This window comes from Balaenoptera musculus, chromosome 8, assembly GCF_009873245.2.
Source record: "Balaenoptera musculus isolate JJ_BM4_2016_0621 chromosome 8, mBalMus1.pri.v3, whole genome shotgun sequence".
Classification (NCBI taxonomy): domain Eukaryota; kingdom Metazoa; phylum Chordata; class Mammalia; order Artiodactyla; family Balaenopteridae; genus Balaenoptera; species Balaenoptera musculus.
The window spans coordinates 71,411,459-71,433,645 of record NC_045792.1 but is presented as its reverse complement, the minus strand read 5'-3'; the positions used below and the strand labels follow the sequence as shown (position 1 = coordinate 71,433,645).

Here is a 22,187-nt window from a genome sequence, read left to right as displayed (position 1 = left end):
AATATGAGAATATTTATTCTTGCTGCGGAAAGTTGGACTAGATGATCTCTAAGGTCTCTTTAAAATTTTAAGATCTTTTGAAAGTTTTATTTAGCACCTTGCAGCATGTATACAAGGAAACTAAAAAGTATGTCAAGGATAGTTGTTCCAGTTTTGGTATATGTACTAGCAAGCATGTATTATTAGAAAACAGTTTCTGATATCAGAAAAGACAGAAAATGTTAAGTGCTGTGATAAACAGCTTTAAAGGAGAGGTCACATCTGATTTGGAGGTGGGAGCTTAGAGATAGCTTCATAAATGAAGGAAATGGTTTAAAAGAAAAGTAAGTATTTAGAGGTGGAGGGAGCAGTAAACAGTAATAACATTTTATATCAGAGGAAACTTACTGGTTATTAAGTTCAGCCCACTCAATTTTATGTAATCAAAGGTGTGAAAGCCAAAAAAAATCCCAGGAAAGAATAAGGAAACACTCTAATATGGCTGGAGAATATAGGGTTATGAGTAGGAGGACTGAAGAGTGTTGTTTTTTTTTTTTTAAATTTATTATTTTTGGCTGTGTTGGGTCTTCGTTGCTGCGCGTGGGCTTTCTCTAGTTGCGGAGAGCGGGGGCTCCTCTTCTTTGCGGTGTGCAGGCTTCTCATTGCGGCGGCCTCTCTTGTTGCGGAGCACGGGCTCTAGGCACGCGGGCTTCAGTGGTTGTGGCTCGCGGGCTCCAGAGCGCAGGCCCAGCAGCTGTGGCGCAAGGGCTTAGCTGCTCCACGGCATGTGGGATCCTTCCGGAGCAGGGCTCGAACCCGTGTCCCCTGCATTGGCAGGCGGATTCCTAACCACTGCACCACCAGGGAAGCCCCTGAAGAGTTTTAATAAAGGTGCAACTGTCATAGGTATTACACATCTCCCCAAACCTTCTCTGATCTCCTCTAGCTGGTATTGATTTTCCACTACAGCTGACTCCCGAACATCAGGGGGAGGTCGGGGGGCTAGGGTTGTCGACCCTCCTTGCAATTGAAAATCCAAGTATAACTTTATAGTCGGGCCTCTCTGTCATATCTGAGGTTTCGCATCCTCGGATTCAACCCACTGTGGCTTGTATAGTAGTCTAGTATGTATGTAGTGAAAAAAATCTGCATATAAGTGGACCAGCACAGTTCAAACCCATATTGTTCAAGGATCAACTGTACACATTTCCTGAAGTTTTATTTAGCATTTATTGTTTTCTTTATCCTATCAGGATTGTTTACAGGGATCTCGCCCTATTTTGATTATTAGTATCTTGAGGAAGAGATGGATTCATACTTTAGCTCCTGCCTCAAGCACTTGAAAACAGTGCTTTAAATAGAATAAATAGTAAATTTTGAAGGGGCACATAAAGAAAAAGGAATATAAGAGTGTTGGGAAATTCTTTTTAAATACACTTAGTCCAAAAGGGCTCTTAAAAATCTGAAAAAGATTTCCTACATAGGGCAAATTGTTTAATAATGTACAAAGATAGAAAATAGTACTACTAAATTATTTTTATACTCAAGAAAAGTTGTTAACCCTGAACATAGAGAATAACTACGAAGGAGAAATTAAGCAAACTAAATAAAGAGACAGGGAGTTCTCTGAAGTTAATATCTGTAGGCCTAGAGGAGTTTTATACCACTTACTGAAAAATTCAGCAATAAAATCACAAATTGTCCTTGAAAAAGTATGCAAAATGGGAGGAACTCCAGAAAAAGCAAATTTATTCCAGTGTTCAAAAAGGTAGATTCAGAAATTTGAATAAGATTGACATTGTTTCCTTGCAGCATGGATTACTAGAGCGACTAAAACAAAAGTGCTGTGCAATAGCATTCAGCATGTGTCCACTGGGAACAGAAATGCTTAACCTTTTTCTTTTTTGATTTTACTTTTATACTAATCGATAAGAGAGTATCATGATTACATTGAATCCTCAACAAGTTATACACAAAATTTTTTTGTTGGTGACAAGTTATAAAGTGTGAACTAGTAGTACACATAGGAGAGAATCTTTGAGCCACTGCCCTATAAAAGGATTACTGACTATCAACTCAGAGCTCTTGCTCCGGAACTCTGGGCTGGGTCTTTTTAGTCAGTAATTTTAATGGACTCATAGAAGGCATGTTAATCAGAATTGCAAATGTCATAGATCTGACAATTGTAGATAAAATAGGATTCATCAAAATTGATTGTTCAACTAACAGGTAGCTATAGTAATCATCCTGTTCCTTTTCTTCTCCATTATAAGGGAAACACTGCCAAATTAGTGATCATTCAGAGGAAAGTGATTAGATCTGAAAATCAGAGCTGTGAAGAATGGTTGAAGGAATTAAAAATATTTCACCTGAAGAAGAGAAGACTGAGGGGAAAATGTTAGAAGTCTTCAAATATTCAAGTGATCTTCCAGAGTGCAAATTTAGGACCATTAATTAGAGGTTACTGTGTCAAAATGCAGTTAGTGTTCAGTAGAGAAAGATGACCATTTGTCAGGGATACTGTAAATGATATTTATGAAACAATGTTGGATAGGAGATTGGAGGACAATACTTCTAAGGAAAGTTTCTTCCAACTCTGATGTGAATACAGGAATGACACAAACCTTCCTTAGAGTGAAGAGGAAGCTTTTAAAACTTTATCTCAAGAGGAGTATTTTCAGATCAGACATTCAAAAAGGTTATCAATGAACCACAGGTAAAAATTAAATAATATTATTTCCCTGTATGCTAGGAAATCAGAATGGAAAAGTTCTCACAAAATATTTGTTGCTTTCAGTTCTGATACTGTTGGACTGCCCTTAGAAAAACTCGAGTTGCTTTCTGCTACTGTGAAGGTGACCCTCAAATAACCAGGCCCAAGGGACTTCCCTGGTGGTCCAGTGTTTAAGACTCTGTGCTTCCACTGTAAGGGCACGGGTTCGATCCCTGGTCAGGGAACTAAGATCCCGCATGCTGCAGCCAAAAAAAAAAAAAAAAAAACCAGGGCCAAGCAAGAGTATTTTAATCATTTACTTTAAGAGTAAACCCAGTGTCATTAATGGAATTTTTGTAGAGCTTTGCTTGAATAGACACCTGTAGCTCTAAAACTGTAAAGTCATTAACTGGTAAGACAATGGAATATCAAGCTTAGCTTCCTGAATGGGGTGGGTTTTTTTGTTTGTTTGTTTGTTTATTTTAAGTCTTTATTGAATTTGTTACAGTATTGCTTCTGGGTTTTTTTAAATGTTTTTTGGTTTTTTTGGCCGCGAGGCATGTAGAATCTTAGCTCTCCGACCAGGGATTGAACCCACACCCCCCTGCATTGGAAGGTGAAGTCTTAACCACTGGACCACCAGGGAAGTCCCCTGAATGGGGTTCTTAAAGATACTGTAGAGTTGGGTCATCTTAACATTTAATGTTTTATGTTCTTTTCTTTAGTGGTTACCCAGGCTGTCCTTACCCACCTGGCAGTCAGTATCCTGCCACAACAAGTTCCCAGTACCCTTCCCAGCCTCCTGTGACCACTGTTGGTAAGTACCATTCAAAACTGTATTTCTCCACATAAGGAAAGTCAGTCTCCTGTTGTGAAAAGTGCATTTCACTTTTGTTTTTTATTGAATAAGTTTGATATGTAACATTGTGTAAGTTTAAGGAGTACAGTGTGTTACTTTGATAGATTTATATATTGTAATATGATTGCATTATAGCGGTATTTATTACATTACATAATTATCATACAGTATTATTGTCTATATCCATTATACTGCGCATTAGATCTCTATGGCTTGCTTACTACTCGTTATAAATTTGTACCCTTAAATATCATCAATTTTATCACACCTCCCCCCACTTCACTTTTACATGTGAAATGTTAGAATACTCTTTCTTTTTAGACCAAAAACTCTTAATGATCAGTGTCCTGTACTCTAAAACTTGAAATGATTTATCATCATATAAATGAGCCTTCTACCAGGGCATAAAAGTAAATTTGATTGACTCTTATCACTCTTTCCTGTGTTTCACATATTTATTGGTGAACGTTAATGTGTGTTGAACTATTAACAGATACTTAGGTTTTCCTAGCCTGGTTATATGTAAAAACAGATGAGCATCTTTAAAAGAAAGCACCATTGGGAAATATGAGTGGATCAAATAAGATAAATTATTGCAGACCAGTAGTTCTTGGTTTTTTATGTTGCTTATTAGTAGAGTTACCTGAAATATAATTTTCTTCAGTTGAGAAAATGAAAGCAATACAAGAACTTCTACAGACCCCCCAACCCTCTACATGACTATCTGCCCCTACCATATCTGCCTTCTCCCTGTTACCACAGATCATTATTTCTACCCACTAGGTTTTATCCTCTCTAATTTACTCAGGGACATCATTCAGCACTTTCCCCTCTCATCATCAGTTTTTGTTCTCTACTGGGTTGCTCTCATCAGCACCCAAAAATATGCCCTAAAAACCTTTAAAAATCCTCCTCTTAATTTCCCTTTCCCTGCCACCAGTATTCCATTTCTTCATTCCCCTTTAGAGCAAAACTCCTTGAAACAATTATCCGTACTTATTACCTTCAATTCCTCTTCTTCCTTTCACTCTTGAACCACTCCATGTGGGATTTCCCTCATGTCCTTCCACTAAAGCTGCTTCTCTCAAGGTCACCATTGACCTTTATGATGTTAAATCCAGTGGCCAATTAAACAGTCTCCACTTACTTCGCCTGTCAGCAGTATTTGACACAGTTGTATCTCCTTGATACACTTTCCTCTCTTGCTTTCTAAGACCCCAGACTCACTTGTTTTTCCTCCCATCTCACTGGTACTCATGCTCAGTCTCCTTTGTAAGTCCCTCCTTTTCTTAATATTGGAATGCCCCCGGCTCAGTCCTTGGCATTCTCTATACTCACTCTCCTGGTGATCTCTACCAGTCTCATAGCTTTAAATACCATTTCTGTGTCCACACTTCCCAAATTTGTTTCCAGCTTACACCACTCTCCAGAATTCCAGATTCTTATATCCAAGCTCCCTTCTCAATATCTCCATTTGGATATTTAATAGACATTTCAAACTCGTTGTGACCAAAATTAAACTCTCGATCTTTCTATGATGCTTTCCCACCTCCAGTGATACCTACTCAATACTCTAACTTTGGTGTCATCCTTGATTCTTCATCAAGAACCAATTATCTTCAAAATACATCTAGAATCTGATCACATCCAGTGCCGATCCAAGTCACCGTTATCTTTCATCTAATTTACTTCAAAAGCCTCCTAAAAAGCATTCTTCTTTCCTTAGTCCCTACATCTGTTTTTAACACAACAGCCAGAATGATCCTATTAAAAGATAAATAAATTATATCACTCCTCTACTCAGAACCTTCCAATGTCTTCCCATTTCACTCAGCGTTCAATCCAAATTTCTGAGGCTTAGAAGGCCCTTTGTGATCCTGCTTTCCTCCCCCTGTTACCTCTCTGAACTCATCTCCTACTACTCTTCTGTTTTAGGATTCGTCCACTACCTGTTCCCTTTGTGTGGAGCAGTCAGGCCTACCCTGACCAATCTACTCCCATCACCAACCCCACACACATATACACACATGCCCAACATCTAGAACAGTGCTTGATATATAGAAGTTCATCTAAATATTTTACTGAGTGTCTGAATGTAGAATCTTGTGAAGTTTACTTTTCTGTTACATTTTCTGATCAATTGTAAGCATCCTGAGATCGCTGTAAATATCTCCCCTTCCCCCAAAAAGAGCATTTTCTTCAGCTGTTTTTGTCATTGATGCATTCTAGTTATTGAGATTCGAGTGGCAATGGTTTTGTTTTTTAAAAATGTTCTCATCCTTCTGTAATATAGCTCTTTTTTTAACAATGTAATTTAAATGCTTGAGTTAGAAACCTGATGATGCGAGATCATTAATCCACAAGCAAAACACACTAAATCTTGTTAAGCTCTCCATTATGGCTCAGGCATCATCAGTAAAATAGGAATAGTGCTATTTGTTACCCTGTTTCTCACTGAGATGATAGTATTTGATTTGTAGAGAACCTCAGTTCCTAAAGATGTTTTTTATGTTAACTCATTTCACTACAATAGGTATGAAGCATTTTATAACTTAGAATAGATGATATCCATACATCAAAAAAATAGGAATATGGAGAAAATGGTACGTTTTAAATCAAATCTAATGTTTGTTTTTAGAACAAGAATCAAAGCAATTAATATTTTATTGTACTTTTAAGAGTACTTTCTTAGAAAGGCTAGAAACAAATTATCATTTTATGATAATCTAGGATATCCTTTTAATGTATGTTGTTTTTCTACCCTTTGTTGCTTGCCTACTTGTTTTAGTAGTACATTGTGCAAAACACTGTTGAACTTCAAAATTGTCATAAAGGAAAGCAGAAACATAAAAGTATCATCTGAATGTTAGAGTTCACAAAGAGTCAACATTTTCTCAGTCTGTCAGTGGCCATCAGGATCTGTGCTATTATTCTCTGTGCTACTAAGGCCATGAGAAAGAATGAAAGTGGTTATTTGTCCTTTGTGGAACTTGATAGTTTCACTTTAAAGATTTTGATTTTATGAGGTAAAACAAACACCTGTTTCAAGGCATCATTAATTAACTCATGTCTTATTATTGATGTGGATACCTGTGCAAGTGTTGATTTTTAACCATCTCCAACAATATTGAAGTAAAAGAACCACTTAAAGTGAAGTAATAGAGGCAACTTCCCTGGCGGTCCAGTGGTTAAAACTCCGCACTTCCACTGCAGGGGGCAAGGGTTCGATCCCTGGTCGGGGAACTAAGATCCCAAGATTTCACATGCTATGCAGTGAGGTTGGGAAAAAAAAAAATAGAAGTAATAGAGATTAGATTCTTAATAGCAGTCTCTTCTGAAATATTGCAGAAGACTGAGGATTGATGCAGATCTTGGGACTTAAAACAGCTCTTTCTGACTCCATTACATGTAGATTTTGAACAACAACCTTTAAAAGAATGATAATCAGAGAATTTGTTTTGTCATGTCTTTTTATAGCTTTTTTGTTACTTGGCAGACAGCTTCCTGACTAACCTGACTTTTAAAACCACCTTCATGAGATTGGTGCTCACTGAGGGCATTGACTAAGCAGTGAAGGTAGCTGTTGAATAGTGGAAAACCTGTTGGTGGTGCTTTTCCATCAGGTCTGGGCAACTGCAGTGATATTTTAATTCATTTGTATTATTTAATGAGGGAAAAGTTGTGATCTATAACTTAAATTCTTCGTTGACGTTACTGTAAGACCAGGTGTTCTTTTTGTTTTGTTTTTTTGGCTGCGTTGGGTCTTTGTTGCTTCACGTGGGCTTTCTCTAGTTGCAGCGAGCGGGGGCTACTCTTCGTTGCAGTGCTCGGGCTTCTCATTGTGGTGGCTTCTCTTGTTGCGGAGCATGGGCTCTAAGCGCACAGGCTTCAGTAGTTGCAGCACACGGGCTCAGTAGTTGCGGCACACAGGCCCTAAAGCGCGTGGGCTTCAGTAGTTGCGGTGTGTGGGCTCAAGTAGTTGTGGCACTCGGGCTCTAGAGCGCAGGGTCAGTAGTTGTGGCGCACGGGCTTAGTTGTTCCGTGGCATGTGGGATCTTCCCGGACCAGGGATGGAACCCATGTCCCCTGCATTGGCAGGCGGATTCTTAACCACTGAGCCACCAGGGAAGTCCCAGGTGTATTTTTTGTATATCATCTTTGCAAGTGACTAGCAAAAACATTTTCTACTGGAAGATCAGTGGGAAAAGATGTGGAATTTGGACAGTTTTCCTTAGATTTTCTGCCCATTGCAGGCATTATATATCAACAAAAGCATCAGAAGGAAGGTAAACTTTTCTTGATATCTAAAAAACTTAAAAATTTAAATTTCTGTTTCTTCAGATTCAATTATGTTTCTTAAGAGTAAAACATTTTTGTTAGGAGTGGCATATAACTTTTACCAAGTTGGCATTGCCAAAACTATAAGAGAACTTGAACTCTGATTTTAAAGGTTTAAAACTACTTGACCGCCACCAAGTTACAAAGAATAAGTTTAGGAGACAACATTAATACTTGTTTGTTCTCTTAATAGCACATGCCAGAATACAGCAGAAGCAGGTATGGATATTGGTCATCTGTATGTTTTCAGGGCTGAAAGACGGGCATTCAAGAAAAGCTTTGGTCCCCAGCTGGGCATTCCCATGCAGAATTCCAAACTATTGGATAGGGAAGAGTGGCATGAGGGACCAGTCACTCTACCTTGATTCATGCATAGCACTCTCTGTCAGACCCTGATGTGCTGGTGGTGTACCCAGGTGGCAGTGATCTGGGAGTGATGAAGTTGTTTGATATTTTAATCCAAATTAAGAAAGATTTAAGATTTATTGGGACTTCCCTGGTGGTCCAGTGATAAAGAATCTGCCTTGCAATGCAGGTGATGTGGGATCAATCCCTGGTCAGGGAACTAAGATCCCACGTTCTACGGGGCAACTAAGCCCGCATGCCACAACTACTGAGCTTGCGCACCTCAACTAGAGCCCACGTGCTGCAAACTACAGAGTCCACACTCTCTGGAACCTGCACACCACAACTACAGAGCCCATGCACCCTAGAGCCTGCGCGCCACAACTAAAGAAGAGAAAACCCGCGCGCCACAACTAGAGAGAAGCCCATGCGCTGCAGCAAAGATCCCACATGCCACAGCTAACACCCGGCACAGCCAAAAATAAATTGCATACATACATACATACATACTAGAGAGAAGCCCATGCGCTGCAGCAAAGATCCCACATGCCGCAGCTAACACCCGGCACAGCCAAAAATAAATTACATACATACATACATACATACATACATACATACATAAATAAATAAATAATCTTTAAAAAAAAGATTTATCAAGCAAATGTTCAAGAATGTTACTAGAGTGTGGTCCAGTACGGTACCCAGAAAAGTGTGGTCCCACTCAACGAAACCTCTACATGTTATGAATATACGTGTGAAGAAAGTCAGTGGACAAATTGGCTCCTTTATGAAGTTCATCAGAGGATGTACCATCAGTACATCACACACACGCATACACACAAATACATACCACATTTTCTTTTTTTTTCTTTTTTTAATTAATTAATTAATTAATTTATGTTTGGCTGCGTTGGGTCTTTGTTGCTGCGCGCGGGCTTTCTCTAGCTGTGGCGAGCGGGGGCTACTCTTTGTTGCAGTGCGCGGGCTTCTCATCGCGGTGGCTTCTCATGTTGCGGAGCATGGGCTCTAGGCACGTGGGCTTCAGTAGTTGTGGCACGTGGGCTCAGTAGTTGTGGCTCACGGGCTCTAGAGCACAGGCTTAGTAGTTGTGGCGCTTGGGCTTAGTGGCTCTGCCACATGTGGGATCTTCCCAGACCAGGGCTTGAACCTGTGTACCCTGCATTGGCAGGCAGATTCTTAACCACTGTGCCACCAGGAAAGCCCATACCACATTTTCTTTATCCATTCATCTGTTTTTTTCTTCAGTTATTTGTTTATTCATTTAGTCATTCAACATATATTTACTGAGTGCTTGCTACATTCCAGGAGTAAGAACAACACAAAGTAACTTCCTGCCTTCATGGAGTTTACATTTCAATGGGGGAAGACAGAAAACAAACTTACAGCATAGTATACAATGTACCAGATGGAGATAAATGCTACCTAGGAACATTCAAACGAAAGAGGGGCACAGGAAGACCTGGAGGGTGAGGACTGCATTCTGTTCTCACCTCCTCTGTATCCACCTTGCTCACACCACTGGCCTCCTGCCACTCCTTGAGCCCCAACACACTGGTTTGCTGTTTCAGCCCCATCCGCGCTCTGCTCGCTTGGATGGTGACCTGGAGATCTGTTCACTGCTGTTGCCTCTGCCTGAAGAGTTCTCTCCAAGACTGGAAAAAGGCTTTTGTGCCTTATACTTTGAGGTGGGAGTGTGTTTATGGTTCAAGGGACTGCAAAGAGCCCAGTGGTGTGAGTGAGGGGTGCACAGAGAGATGGGGTCGGAGGGGAAACAGGGCTGGCTCAAGTAAGCCCTTGTGGGTCAGGGGGAGGCCTGTGGCTTTTCCTCTACGTGAGCTGCGGAGCCACGGGCAGGCTTTGAGCAGAGGAGTGATCTGATCTGATTGCTATTTTAACAGATGCCTCTGTGCCAGACCCCGGGAGGGAAGGGTGGCAGCAGAGCTCCCCACCCCGAGGAGACCACTGCAAGAATCCGGGTCTGAGATGGTGGCTCGGACCAGTGTGGGGACAGAGGATGTGGTCACATACGCTGAGGAGGGGTATCCATTCATCTATGGATGGACACTTAGGTTGCTTCCTTCCGTATCTTGGCTATTGTAAATAATGCTGCAGTACACGGGGGTGCATATATCTTTTCGAATGACTGTTTTTGTTTTCTTCAGAAAAATACCCAGAAGTGGAATTGCTAGGTCATATGGTAGTTTTATTTTTAATTTTTTGAGGAACCTCCATACTGTTTTCCATAGTGGCTGCACCATTTTGCATTCCTTCTAGCAGTGTACACGGGTTCCCTTTTCTCCACATCCTCACCAACATTTGTTATTTGTTTTCTTTTTGATAATAGCCATTCTGACAGGTGTGAGGTGATATCTCATTGTGGTGTTGATTGCATTTCCCTGATGATTAGTGATGTTGAGCATCTTTTCATGTGCCTGTTGGCCATCTGTATGCCTTCTCTGGAAAACTATTCAGGTTCTCTCCCCATTTTTTAATCAGGCCGTTTGGTTTTTTGATGTTGAGTTGTATGAGTTCTTTGTATATTTTGGATATTAACCCCTTATCGGATATTTTTTGCAGCTATCTTCTCCCATTCAGTAGGCTGCGTTTTCATTTTGTTGATAGTTTCCTTTGCTGGTCAAAAGCTTTTTTAGTTTGATGTAGTCTCCTATTTGGTTTTTTTGTTTGTTTTTGTTTTTTTGGTTTTTGGGGTTTTTTTTTGCTTTTGTTTCCCTTGCCTGAAGAGACATATCCAAAAAAATATTAAGACCAATGTCAGAGTACTCCCTATGTTTTCTTTTTTTTTTTTTTAACTTTTTTTTCTTACAGTTGTATTGAGATATAATTGACTTACAGCACTGTATAAGTTTAAGATGTACAGCATAATGATTTGACTTACATACATCATGAAATGATTACCACAGTAAGTTTAGTGAACATCTGTCATCTCCTATAGATACAAAAAAAAAAATTTTTTTCTTTGTGATGAGAACTCTTTAGGATTTACTCTTAACAACTTTCCTATATAACATATAGTAGGACTTCCCTGGTGGTGCAGTGGTTAATAATCCACCTGCCAGTGCAGGGGACACGGGTTCGATCCCTGGTCCAGGAAGATCCCACATGCCACGGAACAGCTAAACCCGTGCACCACAACTACTGAGCTTGCGCTCTAGAGCCCGTGAAGCACAACTACTGAGCCCGCGTGCCACAACTACTGAAGCCTGCGCTCCTAGAGCCCTTGCTCCGCAACAAGAGAAGCCACTGCAATGAGAAGCCCGCGCACCACAATGAAGAGTAGCCCCTGCTCGCCGCAGCTAAGCCTGTGCGCAGCAGTGAAAACCCAAGGCAGCCATAAATAAATAAATGAATAAACAAACAAAAATAAATAAAATATAGCAGTGTTAATTGTATTAATCATGTTGTACATTACATCCCTAGTACTGCCTATGTTTTCTTCTAGGAGTCTTATGGTTTCAGGTCTTACATTTAATTTTAACCCATTCTGAGTTTATTTTTGTATATAGTGTGAGAAAGTCCAGTTTCTTTTGCATGCAGCTGTCCAGTTTTCCCAAAACCATTTATTGAAGAGGCTGTCTTTTCCCCATTCTGTATTCTTGCCTCCTTTATCATAGATTAATTGACCATATAAGTGTGGGTTTATTTCTGGGCTCTCTGTTCTGTCCAGTTGATCTATGTGCCTGTTTTTATGCCAGTACCATACTGTTTTGATTACTGAAAAGCTTTGTAGTGTAGTTTGAAATCAGGGAGCATGATACCTCCAGTTTTGTTCTTTAACATGGTAGATTCTTAAATTGTTCTTGTTCACAAAATAATTTTAAGGTATGACTTTGATTCTGACCCATTTTGTTTTAAAGGATGGAATCTGTCCTTCAGATTAATTGGCCTTTGTGCTTAAGCCTGCTAGTAGCATCTTTCATGATTATGATAGTTGAATGATTTTGTAGCACCATTTCTTTTTTGAAGTAGTTACTACTTTGGCATCTATTTTAATAAGGTCTATAGTTAACCTCCACTTTTGAAACTTGAATTGTTATGTAAATTAATCTAAATCTTTGTGCTGTGTGTTTATTTTCAAGAAGTGTAAACCTGCTGATGTTTTTCTTTTTCTCATTGATTGTGGTAATAGAAACTTTCTAGAGTTTAAAGAGTACTGCTCTAATAGTGTTTAAAAGGTAAATTGAGGTCCCCTGATTTCTTTGGAAGAAAGTTCCATAGCCCGCCCAGAGCCTGGCCAGTAGTATTAGAAGTTTATATATTCATAGACTATAAATAAAAGCCTTTTGTAAGCAGCTTAATGAATTTGCCTGATTTGTGTTTAATAGCACAAATCAGAATGGCTCTGCTCATATAGTTGTTTGAAATGTTTCTCCTATTTCAGAGATTGACCTGATTTTCTGTTTTTATTCTAAAAGGAAGTAATACGGGCTTGATCCAGTGATCCACATGGGCTTGATCCAGTGATCCACATGGGCTTGACCCAGTTTCTCAGTAGATGGGTCAATAATCTTCCGTTTCAGATTGCTTAGGCTCCATAGTTTGCTCTGTAGCACAAATGCCCGACCAAAGATCATTATGTGGGTCTTGAGCAAGTAACTTCAGGAAGGAAAAATGCTGGGGGTGGGGGCAAGTGATTCACTTTGCTGGTTAGAGGTAAGATCAGAAAAGTTACTGTTTAGTTATTTTGTATTTTTCTTTGGGGTTACCGTGGGTTCTTTCTCTAATATAAATGAGCTCCTTTTTGAGTTGTAGGAAGTAATGCTCATCAGTAAGTACTGTTAGGAGATAAATAAAACTGATTATCTTTAAGTGTTTAAAGATGGTCTAAAATCAGGTAGTGTATGCCAGTGTACTTTGAAGATACTGGCCTAAATTATTCATTGAATTATCAGATCCACTGAGTAGAGTACTGGTTTCCTAATAGTAGAAAAATCGTCTTATTTCCTAAGGATTAAGTTTAGTGATTGGATCCTATCTGACATTTAAATGAAGTTTTTGTTCAGGATTGTTTCTCAAAATCTGTGTTACCTTTTCAATTGCTGCTAATCTGGAATTGTAGAAGGGCACTTCTGAAATCCGACTCTGCATGAGTAAAGGTCAACGAATGTGTGGGGACTTGAGGTATGGCAGTTTGCCACAAACTCATTAATCCAAGGCTTGTGATAGCAGGTATAAAGAATATTAAAATTTCTCTTAAGACGTTTGAGAAAAAAAAAGATTTTTTTGTTCGAAGAGTGATCAAGAATAAGAATCTTCTACCAAACGTTTTTCTTTTTTTTTTTTTGGGGGGGGGGCTGTGTTGGGTCTTCGTTTCTGTGCGAGGGCTTTCTCTAGTTGCGGCAAGCGGGGGCCACTCTTCATCGTGGTGCGTGGGCCTCTCACTATCGCGGCCTCTCCTGTTGCGGAGCGCAGGCTCAGCAGTTGTGGCTCACGGGCCCAGTTGCTCCGCGGCATGTGGGATCTCCCAGACCAGGGCTCGAACCCGTGTCCCCTGCATTGGCAGGCAGATTCTCAACCCCTGCGCCACTAGGGAAGCCCCCAAATGTTTTTCTTACTTGTTTATATAAACAACCTCTTAAAGTGTCATGGTTCATTCAATTTTGAACTTTAATCTGGGTTTTTCTCTTGGCATTCACATTTCAGATCTTACAGTTTGTTTCTTTAGAAAGTAGATGGATTTAGTGTTCAAATATACTGTATAATAAGGTCTATGTGTGGTAGAGGAGAGGACTAGGTCTAACCTTGGCATTTCTAGCCTCCTCGGGTGAACTGTGACCTTTATAGAAAGCCAGGTGACTGCTGCCTCAGCTTGATTCCCATTTTGACTGTTAATGGCTTTAGCTGGAGACTTATTTGGAAGGACTTACTTGGTCCTGTATTGTAGCATTTGCCTTAACGTATTTTATAAGAGAAATAGAATGTAAATTCCAGGATTTAAGTGTGTTTTTTAAAATTGGTTTTTGAAAATTCACCATCAGTATAACTTGATTCATTTTATTTATTTATTTATTTATAATATTTATTTATTGGGTTTGCCGGGTCTTAGTTGTGGCACATGTGCTCCTCACTTGTGGCCAGCCATCTCCGTAGCTGTGGCATGTGAACTCTTAGTTGCAGCATGCATGTGGGATGTAGTTCCCTGACCAGGGATTGAACCCGGGCCCCCTGCATTGGGAGCTTGGAGTCTTAACTGCTGTGCCACCAGGAAAGTCCCTTGATTCATTTTAATGTAATTTTAACAAAGTTTGTTGATATGTTTGTGTGTGAAAAATCCAGACTAGTTATAAAAAGACCCTTAAGCTTGTATTAGTTCAGATAACTCCTACACAGATAAATGGGACACTAACTGCTGCATATGATTGACCACACATTTGAATACCTAACCATATTCATATAATTTGGGTTCCCCAATCTCTGGGAGAAGGTTTGTTGTATCTCACAGGAACCATTTCATATAGGATATAATAAGAAAGTTCTTTTAGAAACAAGTTTTAAAATTCCTATTGTTAATGCATCTTTATCATAAAATGGGGATTTAATGAAATACCATCTCCACTAGTCATTATTTTGTAAATCATCCTTTGGGCACAAAATTCTAAACTTGTAGAAATTACCCCTTTTTGCTCTCACTTAGGACTTAATAGCGCGATATAAGAAACTAGAGATTTTGGTTTGGCATAAATTCTGTACAAATAAACAGCTAAGTCTTTTTTTTTTGGTCTTTTTTTTTTAATTGAAGTATAGTTGATTGATGATGTTAATAAGCAAAGTGACTCAGTTATATATACATTCTTTTTCATATTCTTTTCCATTATGGTTTATTACAGGATATTGATTATAATTCCCTGTGCTATACAGTAGGACCTTGTTTATCCATTCTATATATACTAGTTTGCATCTGCTAATCCCAAACTCCCACTCCTATCTTCTCCCACTCCCCTCCCCCTTGGCAACCACCAGTCTATTCTATATGTCCCTGACTCTGTTTCTGTTTCATAGATAGGTTCATTTGTGTCATATTTTAGATTCCACATATAAGTGATATCACATGGTATTTGTCTTTCTCTGACTTACTTCACTTAGTATAATAATCTCTAGTTGCATCCATGTTGCTGTAAATGGCATTATTTCGTGTTTTTTTTATGGTTGAGTAGTATTCCATTGTATATATTGGATGTATATACCACATCTTCTTTATCCATTCATCTGTTGATGGACATTTAGGTTGTTTCCATGTCTTGCCTATTGTAAATAGTGCTGCTATGAACAAAGGGGTGCATGTTATGTTTTTGAATTATAGTTTTGTCTGGATATATGCCCAGGAGTAGGATTGCTGGATCATATGGTAATTCTATTTTTAGTTTTCCACAGTGGCTGCACCAACTTACATTCCCACCAACAGTGTGGGAGGGTTCCCTTTCCTCCACACCCTCTATAGCATTTATTTGTAGACTTTTTAATGATTGCCATTCTGACTGGTGTGAGGTGATACCTCATTGTAGTTTTGATTTGCATTTCTCTAATAATTAGCGATGCTGAGCATCTTTTCATGTGCCTATTGGCCACCTGTATGTCTTCTTTGGAGACATGTCTATTTAGGTCTTCTGCCCAATTTTTGATTGGGTTGTTTGTTTTTTTGTTGTTAAGTTATATGAGTTGTTTGTATATTTTGGAAATTTTAAGCCCTTGTTGGTCACATCTTTTGCAAATATTTTCTCCCATTCTGTAGGTTGTCTTTTCGGTTTGCTTATGGTTTCCTTTGCTGTGCAAAAGCTTGTAAGTTTGATTAGGTCCCATTTGTTTATTTTCATTTTTATTTCTATTGCCTTGGGAGACCGACCTAAGGAAACATTGGTGCAATTTATATCAGAGAATGTTTTGCCTAAAACAGCTAAGTCTTTAAATCATACTGAGAGGAAAAGCAAGTTGTCTTGCTGAGAAAGGGAGGCGAGTACTTTTGAATGGTGAGGAGTGAAGCACATAATTAAAGGGTTAGGATTCGTGTTCCAAAGCAGAATGGGAGAAGAGAGTGGAAGACTCCCATCTGGTGGTTTCAATCTTTGAAGATGTTCTGAGGATTTTTTTTGCCTTTGTGGGAAAATGGTAAAAGGAGGGCTTAAGGCTTTAAGAAAGAATCCAAAGGATTGAGGATTTGGGTTAGGTTATGGCAGGCGAGGCCTTTGGGATTAGAAGTCCTGGTGATCTGACAGAATGAGAGAGAGGCTGCCATGGCAGGCAGCCTGTATACAGGACTAAGAGAGATGGGCAAGGAGTTGGGACTGGGGGGAGATACTGGGACCAGGAGTGGAAGAAAGGGAGGTCGAAGGTACGGAAAGGAATGAGTGGAGATAAGAATTGATGAATTTGGGGAGGTTGCTAGAGTCATCCCAGTGTCTATACAGGAGGTTGTGAATAAAGAGGTGGTCAGAGAGGAAAATAGGAAAATGTGAGTGGAATGAGCCCAGAGGTGATACAGTAGCTGGTAAATTGACGAGAACACTTTGGAAAAGTCAGGTGTTGAGAGGCCAGGGATGTGAAAAACAAGACCTCAGGCTGCCCTCTGGCTTTACAACTCTGAATTCCAAAGCACACATTGTCTTAAAGTTAATAGTTTTGCTTCTCAGAAATACGAAATAATAAGCTGACATATTTTTGTAAAATCAGAAGTGAACTCTGAAAAGCATATAATGTATGGATTTGTATTTTAACAATCAATCAGAAGTATTAATTGCCTCTTTGTAAACACTGGAGGATGGATACTGTTTGGGCTCCCCTCAGCAGGAGGTTTCTAACAGGAAAGAGGGAGACTCTTAGCGGGAGAGTCTGATACTGGGCTTTTCCTTTCACCATGTACAAGCAGTGTCCCTAGGACAGATGGACGAAGGACACTCTTCAGGAAAACCTGGCCGTGGGAGACACTGTCTTTACTCACTTTAGAAGAATAGAACCCAAGTCAAAAAAAAAAATAGTTCTTCTGTGGTGGAAACAAGAAAAAGAGGGAAAAAAAACACAACTCTAGATTTAGACTCTTTTTTTGAAACCTGTAACACCTGAGAACTCCAAGGTCTCCCAGTGTCATTTACAAAAGCCCAGAAAAGCACCCAGGGTATCCTGGGTATGGACCAGCTTCTGGGAGAAAACAACTTTACGAATCAAAAACCACAAAAAGTAGAGTGACCAGACCAGTGTATGGAATAGCGAGAGTCGTGATCAGATAGGACGCTGAAGAGCACAGGTGGTGCTGGTTGCGGTGTAGTTTGGACAGTGCAGTTTCCTTGTAGAAACAGTCAACTTTGCATGGTACCAGGAAGGAGCCTATAATGGATGGGAACATGAGTGGTGAGACTCTGGGTACATTTTTACAAACGGACTTGAAGGGGTTTTTTTCCCCCTAGTAAGCAGAACTCAGCGTCAAGGTGATAACAGTTTTCAGCTCAAAGTGGAAGCGATACTTTCTGTTAGTCTGTAATCATTCTTTATTCATTATAAGCAATAAAGGTAAGTATAATTCCCCATGTGTATTCCATCATCAAACATAATTGAAAATCAAAATACCATTTATCATTTGCTGATTTAGGACCCTAACTAAAGAACACTGACAGTCATAAAGAGTATCCATACTTATGTTAAAAAGGAGGACCTTCTGAAGAAAATATCTGAGGAGTAAGTTTTATATAAGACACTGATTAGGAAGGTACATTTGGGAGAGAAAAGAATCTGACAATAAACAGAATGTTATCAGCTGTTGAATTTTTTGGATGGCATTCTCTTTTGCACATCTGCTCTTTCCTGTTCTTTTCCTAAAGGGTAAAGGAGTAAAAGTCTTACAGAAGGGAAGCCATGTTAACCTGTATATTAGTTTAAGGAAACTGCCCATTCTGTCTTACTGGCCTCTAGAGTGGGTTCCTTCCTCCTTCAGCTTAGCAGTAAAGCCTGAGAATAGACTTGACCTGAATCAAATGTTTTACCTTGGTATAAATTTGTTGTCCCATTTGTTGGAGATTTAGGAATAACTGTAATCTGTAGGGATATAGCCTCTGCCTCATTGAGAAAATAGCTAATTGTTTGGGCTGTTAAGGCAAGAAAGTGGGTAAATATGGATTAATAGTAATCTCTTGCAGGGAAAGTATTTCTGAATCAACTCAGATTTTAAATGCTATGTTTTATGAAGTTGTGACATAAAATTTTTCTTTCCTCGCACTTTGAAAGTGTTGACTCATATATTTTGTTCTGTTTTGTCATGGCTCTTGTGAAAGGAACAGAAAGAGATTGGGAAATAAGCAAGTGTTTCTGCCTTTTTCTCCTGCAGGTCCCAGTAGGGATGGCACAATCAGCGAGGACACTATCCGAGCCTCTCTCATCTCAGCAGTCAGTGACAAACTGAGATGGCGGATGAAGGAGGAAATGGATCGTGCTCAGGCAGAGCTCAATGCCTTGAAACGAACAGAGGAAGACCTGAAAAAAGGTCACCAGAAACTGGAAGAAATGGTTACCCGTTTAGATCAAGAAGTAGTAAGTAACTCATTGAATAGTTGCACTATTTAGATTGAATCGTAGCCATGGCAAACTGTTCTGTATGTACTGTGGTTACCCTGAACATTGTGGGTATAGTTAAGAGTTCAGAAAATTATACACGCCTTTAAGCATTTTCACATAGCTCCTCTACAGCTTTGTTAAAAAAAAAATGCGGCCTGTGGTTGGAATGTAGTCTTTGATTGGGGAGTGGATGTATTTAGAGGATTTTTGCTTGCACCTTCACCCCGGGGGATAATGTTTTGACCCAAAGGAGGACTGTTTGAGTGCTTGATGTTACCAGACAGTTACTAGGAAATAAGAATTTGAGAGAGCTCTAAGTCGTGATAAAGATCTGCAGACCCTGGGTGCAAACTTAAGGGTCAGTTCTTTTTTGTTTCCAAATGTTGTTTGAACTATATTTAAAGTATCTTTGGTGAGCCCTTCTAACTTAATAACCCATAGTGTATGCAACCTTTAGCTCTTAAGCTTTCTCACATTTTTATCAGACTGCTGTGCCCTGAAGAGTCAATGTAAGTCAACCCTGTGACTTCTTTTGTTTAGTGATGTAGAGGCACTAGCATAATTTGAGTGCCAGCTTCACTCTTCACTTTCATTCCTGTGATGGAGAATTTGTTTCAGCAAGTGTACATTTTTGATGAAAGGGTAAAGAGTTATTAAGTGTTTGAGGGCTTTGGAGAAAGTGATTTGTATGTACACATTACTCTAATAAAATGGTTCTAGTGTGTAAAGTGAGCTTCTCAATAGCCAGCTATTTTCAAAAGTTCAGGAAAGTGACACCAGTACAGTTCAGAGCCTGCAACCACCACCTGCTGTATCTTGTGAATAAAGTTCAACTGTTGGGAGTTCTATGTGTTAAATTGTCTGTACAGACTGGGGAAAGTTATTCCTCTGAGGCAAATGCCCACTTGTTTTGAAAGAAGGACCTCCTTTATGATTTTCATGTAAGGAACCTCCTGCTGGAAAGTGTCCTGTCTGATGGCTTAGTTTGCAGTATCATTTGTCACTGGTAAGTGACAAGCTTTATCACTGCCACCAAAAGTGCTCAGCTTAGCATCTCCTGTTTTCACTCAGCATGCTAGAGCACACCTTTTCCTCTAACTTTGACTAATGTGGTACATGAATCTCATCCATGAGTTGTTTAAGTGTTGTTTTATTAGCAAGTCTTTCTGTGAAGTTGAATTGTAGATGTCTGACAGGCAGATAATTACAATTAATATAAAATCATCATGCTTGGACTATTCTGTTTTCAGGCTGAGGTTGATAAAAACATAGAACTTTTGAGAAAGAAGGATGAAGAACTCAGTTCTGCTCTGGAGAAAATGGAAAATCAATCTGAAAACAATGATATTGATGAAGTTATCATTCCCACAGCCCCACTATACAAACAGATCCTAAATCTGTATGCAGAGGAAAATGCTATTGAAGACACTATCTTTTACCTGGGAGAAGCCTTGAGGCGGGGAGTAATAGACCTGGACGTCTTCCTGAAGGTATGTCTTCCTCGCTCTGCTTTCCAGGGTTTTGGAACATGTGTTTTAGAGACACTGACCTTGAAAACCACAGATCAAGAGGGTTTCTCTGTAGGAGATGGGTTAAAATTCTTTGTCTTTCCAAAAGAGAGCAAGTGAGATAAATGGCTGTGAGCAGTGTCTTCCCACCTACAGAGGGGGCTGAGAATCATCTGAGTAGGGGAAGAAAAGTGGGCTAGTGGCTGCAGTTCCCCACCCCACAAGATAGCATCAAGCTGAATGTAATCCTTCTCTCTTACTACTGTGCCTGGGTGGATCATGAGGTACAGTCAGATTTCCATCGATTCTTTCAGGTCACATCATTTAAACTGAGATCATTGACTGCCCCACCCTTAGTGTTTGTTTTTGTTTTTTTCCTCTGTTAATTTTCTTAGACTTGCATAGTTTTATACCTGTTTTCCGAGATCAAACAGCCTTGCGAAGTATTGGGTTTGCCCTGCTGGTTATAGAGCCCTTCTGAATAAAGGTTATTCCAGGCTTAATGCTGTTGTACAGACATGAAGATCTGTAAGCCAAGTTTGGCTACTTCTCTCTGTTGGGTCATGAAGAGCATGGCTTTAGGAATAATAGCAGCCTTTGGATATTCAATACAGCTGCTGCTGATGCTTCAGTGCACATGCGAGGCTGGTCAGGTTGCTTGCTGATCTTGCCTATCTTACTATGAGTGTGTGGCCAAACCACTCTTGGACCTGGTGCAAGCACATGAATAGCTGGGACCCTAGAGAGGACTTCCTTTCTGTACACTGTCCCCTGCTTGGGTGGCATAGCCTAGGGAAAGATACACATGGAGAGGCAAGAGAGGTATGCTGTTTGCCAGGCACTGGACAAAAGCTGGCCTTGTGCTATACTCATCCTTGCCCTTCCCCTTTTTTAGCCAAGTGGGGACAAACAAACAGTCACAGTTTGTACAAAAGTTTTTTGTAACTTTTGTTAGGATCATAGTACAAGTTTCCCTGCCATCTTGGTTGTCTCAAGTGCAGCTTGAACTCCTGAGCCAGATCCTGCAATGTGGTGCTTTCCCTGTGAAGAAGGCCTTTGTAGGGTCTCAGAAGACTACTTTCCTTAACACAACCTGCCAGCATCAATCCAGTGAGTTTAAAAAGCCACATGTAATAAAGTATTGGCTCCAAAGGAAAGTTGATATGAGTTTAGGTTCTTAGCTCCCACCTAGGTTACAAACTGTCTGATAGTTCATGCCTGGGCCTGGATCAGAGCCAGTCTAAACTGTTGAAACTTTTTCCCCCTTCACAGCATGTACGTCTTCTGTCCCGTAAACAGTTCCAGCTGAGGGCACTAATGCAGAAAGCAAGAAAGACTGCCGGTCTCAGTGACCTCTACTGACTCCTCTGATACCAGCTGGAGATTGAGCTCTTCTAAAGCATTCTTTTCTTCTCTTCCTTTCTCTTATATCAGTAGGTGCCCAGAATAAGTTATTGCAGTTTATCATTCAAGTGTAAAATATTTTGAATCAATAATATATTTTCTGTTTTCTTTTGGTAAAGACTGGCTTTTATTAATGCACTTTCTATCCTCTGTAAACTCTTTTTGTGCTGAATGTAGGGACTGACTATGCTAAATAAAATTTGTTGCATAATTTTTCTCTTTTACTGAACATCTTTAGGAAAAATATATGAAACCTAAATAAGAAGCTCGGCTTCTAATTTAGCAAAGTATAATATCCATCGTGAGTTGAAATTTAGCATTATTTATCCTCTAGCATATAAAGTGAATTCTATTCAATATGGGATATAATAATACCACATAGAAATCTAAATTTTCAAATATTTGAAATTGAAGGATTTGAGTGACTTTTTTTGTGAAAGGTCCTGGGTGGTATCCTCCTACCAGT

General features: G+C 39.7%; 1 protein-coding gene across 3 annotated transcripts in view; it reads left to right on the top strand.

Moving 5' to 3' along the window:
• The window catches only part of TSG101 (tumor susceptibility 101), a 50,091-nt gene extending 28,159 nt beyond the window's left edge, over positions 1 to 21,932 (top strand). For 2 of the 3 annotated variants that reach the window (XM_036860939.1, XM_036860938.1), the window contains exons 8-11: positions 3,418 to 3,509; positions 18,583 to 18,785; positions 20,060 to 20,299; positions 21,590 to 21,923. In XM_036860939.1, coding sequence (XP_036716834.1) covers positions 3,418 to 3,509; positions 18,583 to 18,785; positions 20,060 to 20,299; positions 21,590 to 21,679 — 625 coding nt within the window. In that variant the 3' untranslated portion in view covers positions 21,680 to 21,923. Of the gene's footprint in view, positions 1 to 3,417; positions 3,510 to 18,582; positions 18,786 to 20,059; positions 20,300 to 21,589 lie in introns of all 3 variants that reach the window. The other variant, XM_036860940.1, reaches the window with a different exon arrangement.
• The last annotated feature ends 255 nt before the right edge of the window (positions 21,933 to 22,187 follow it).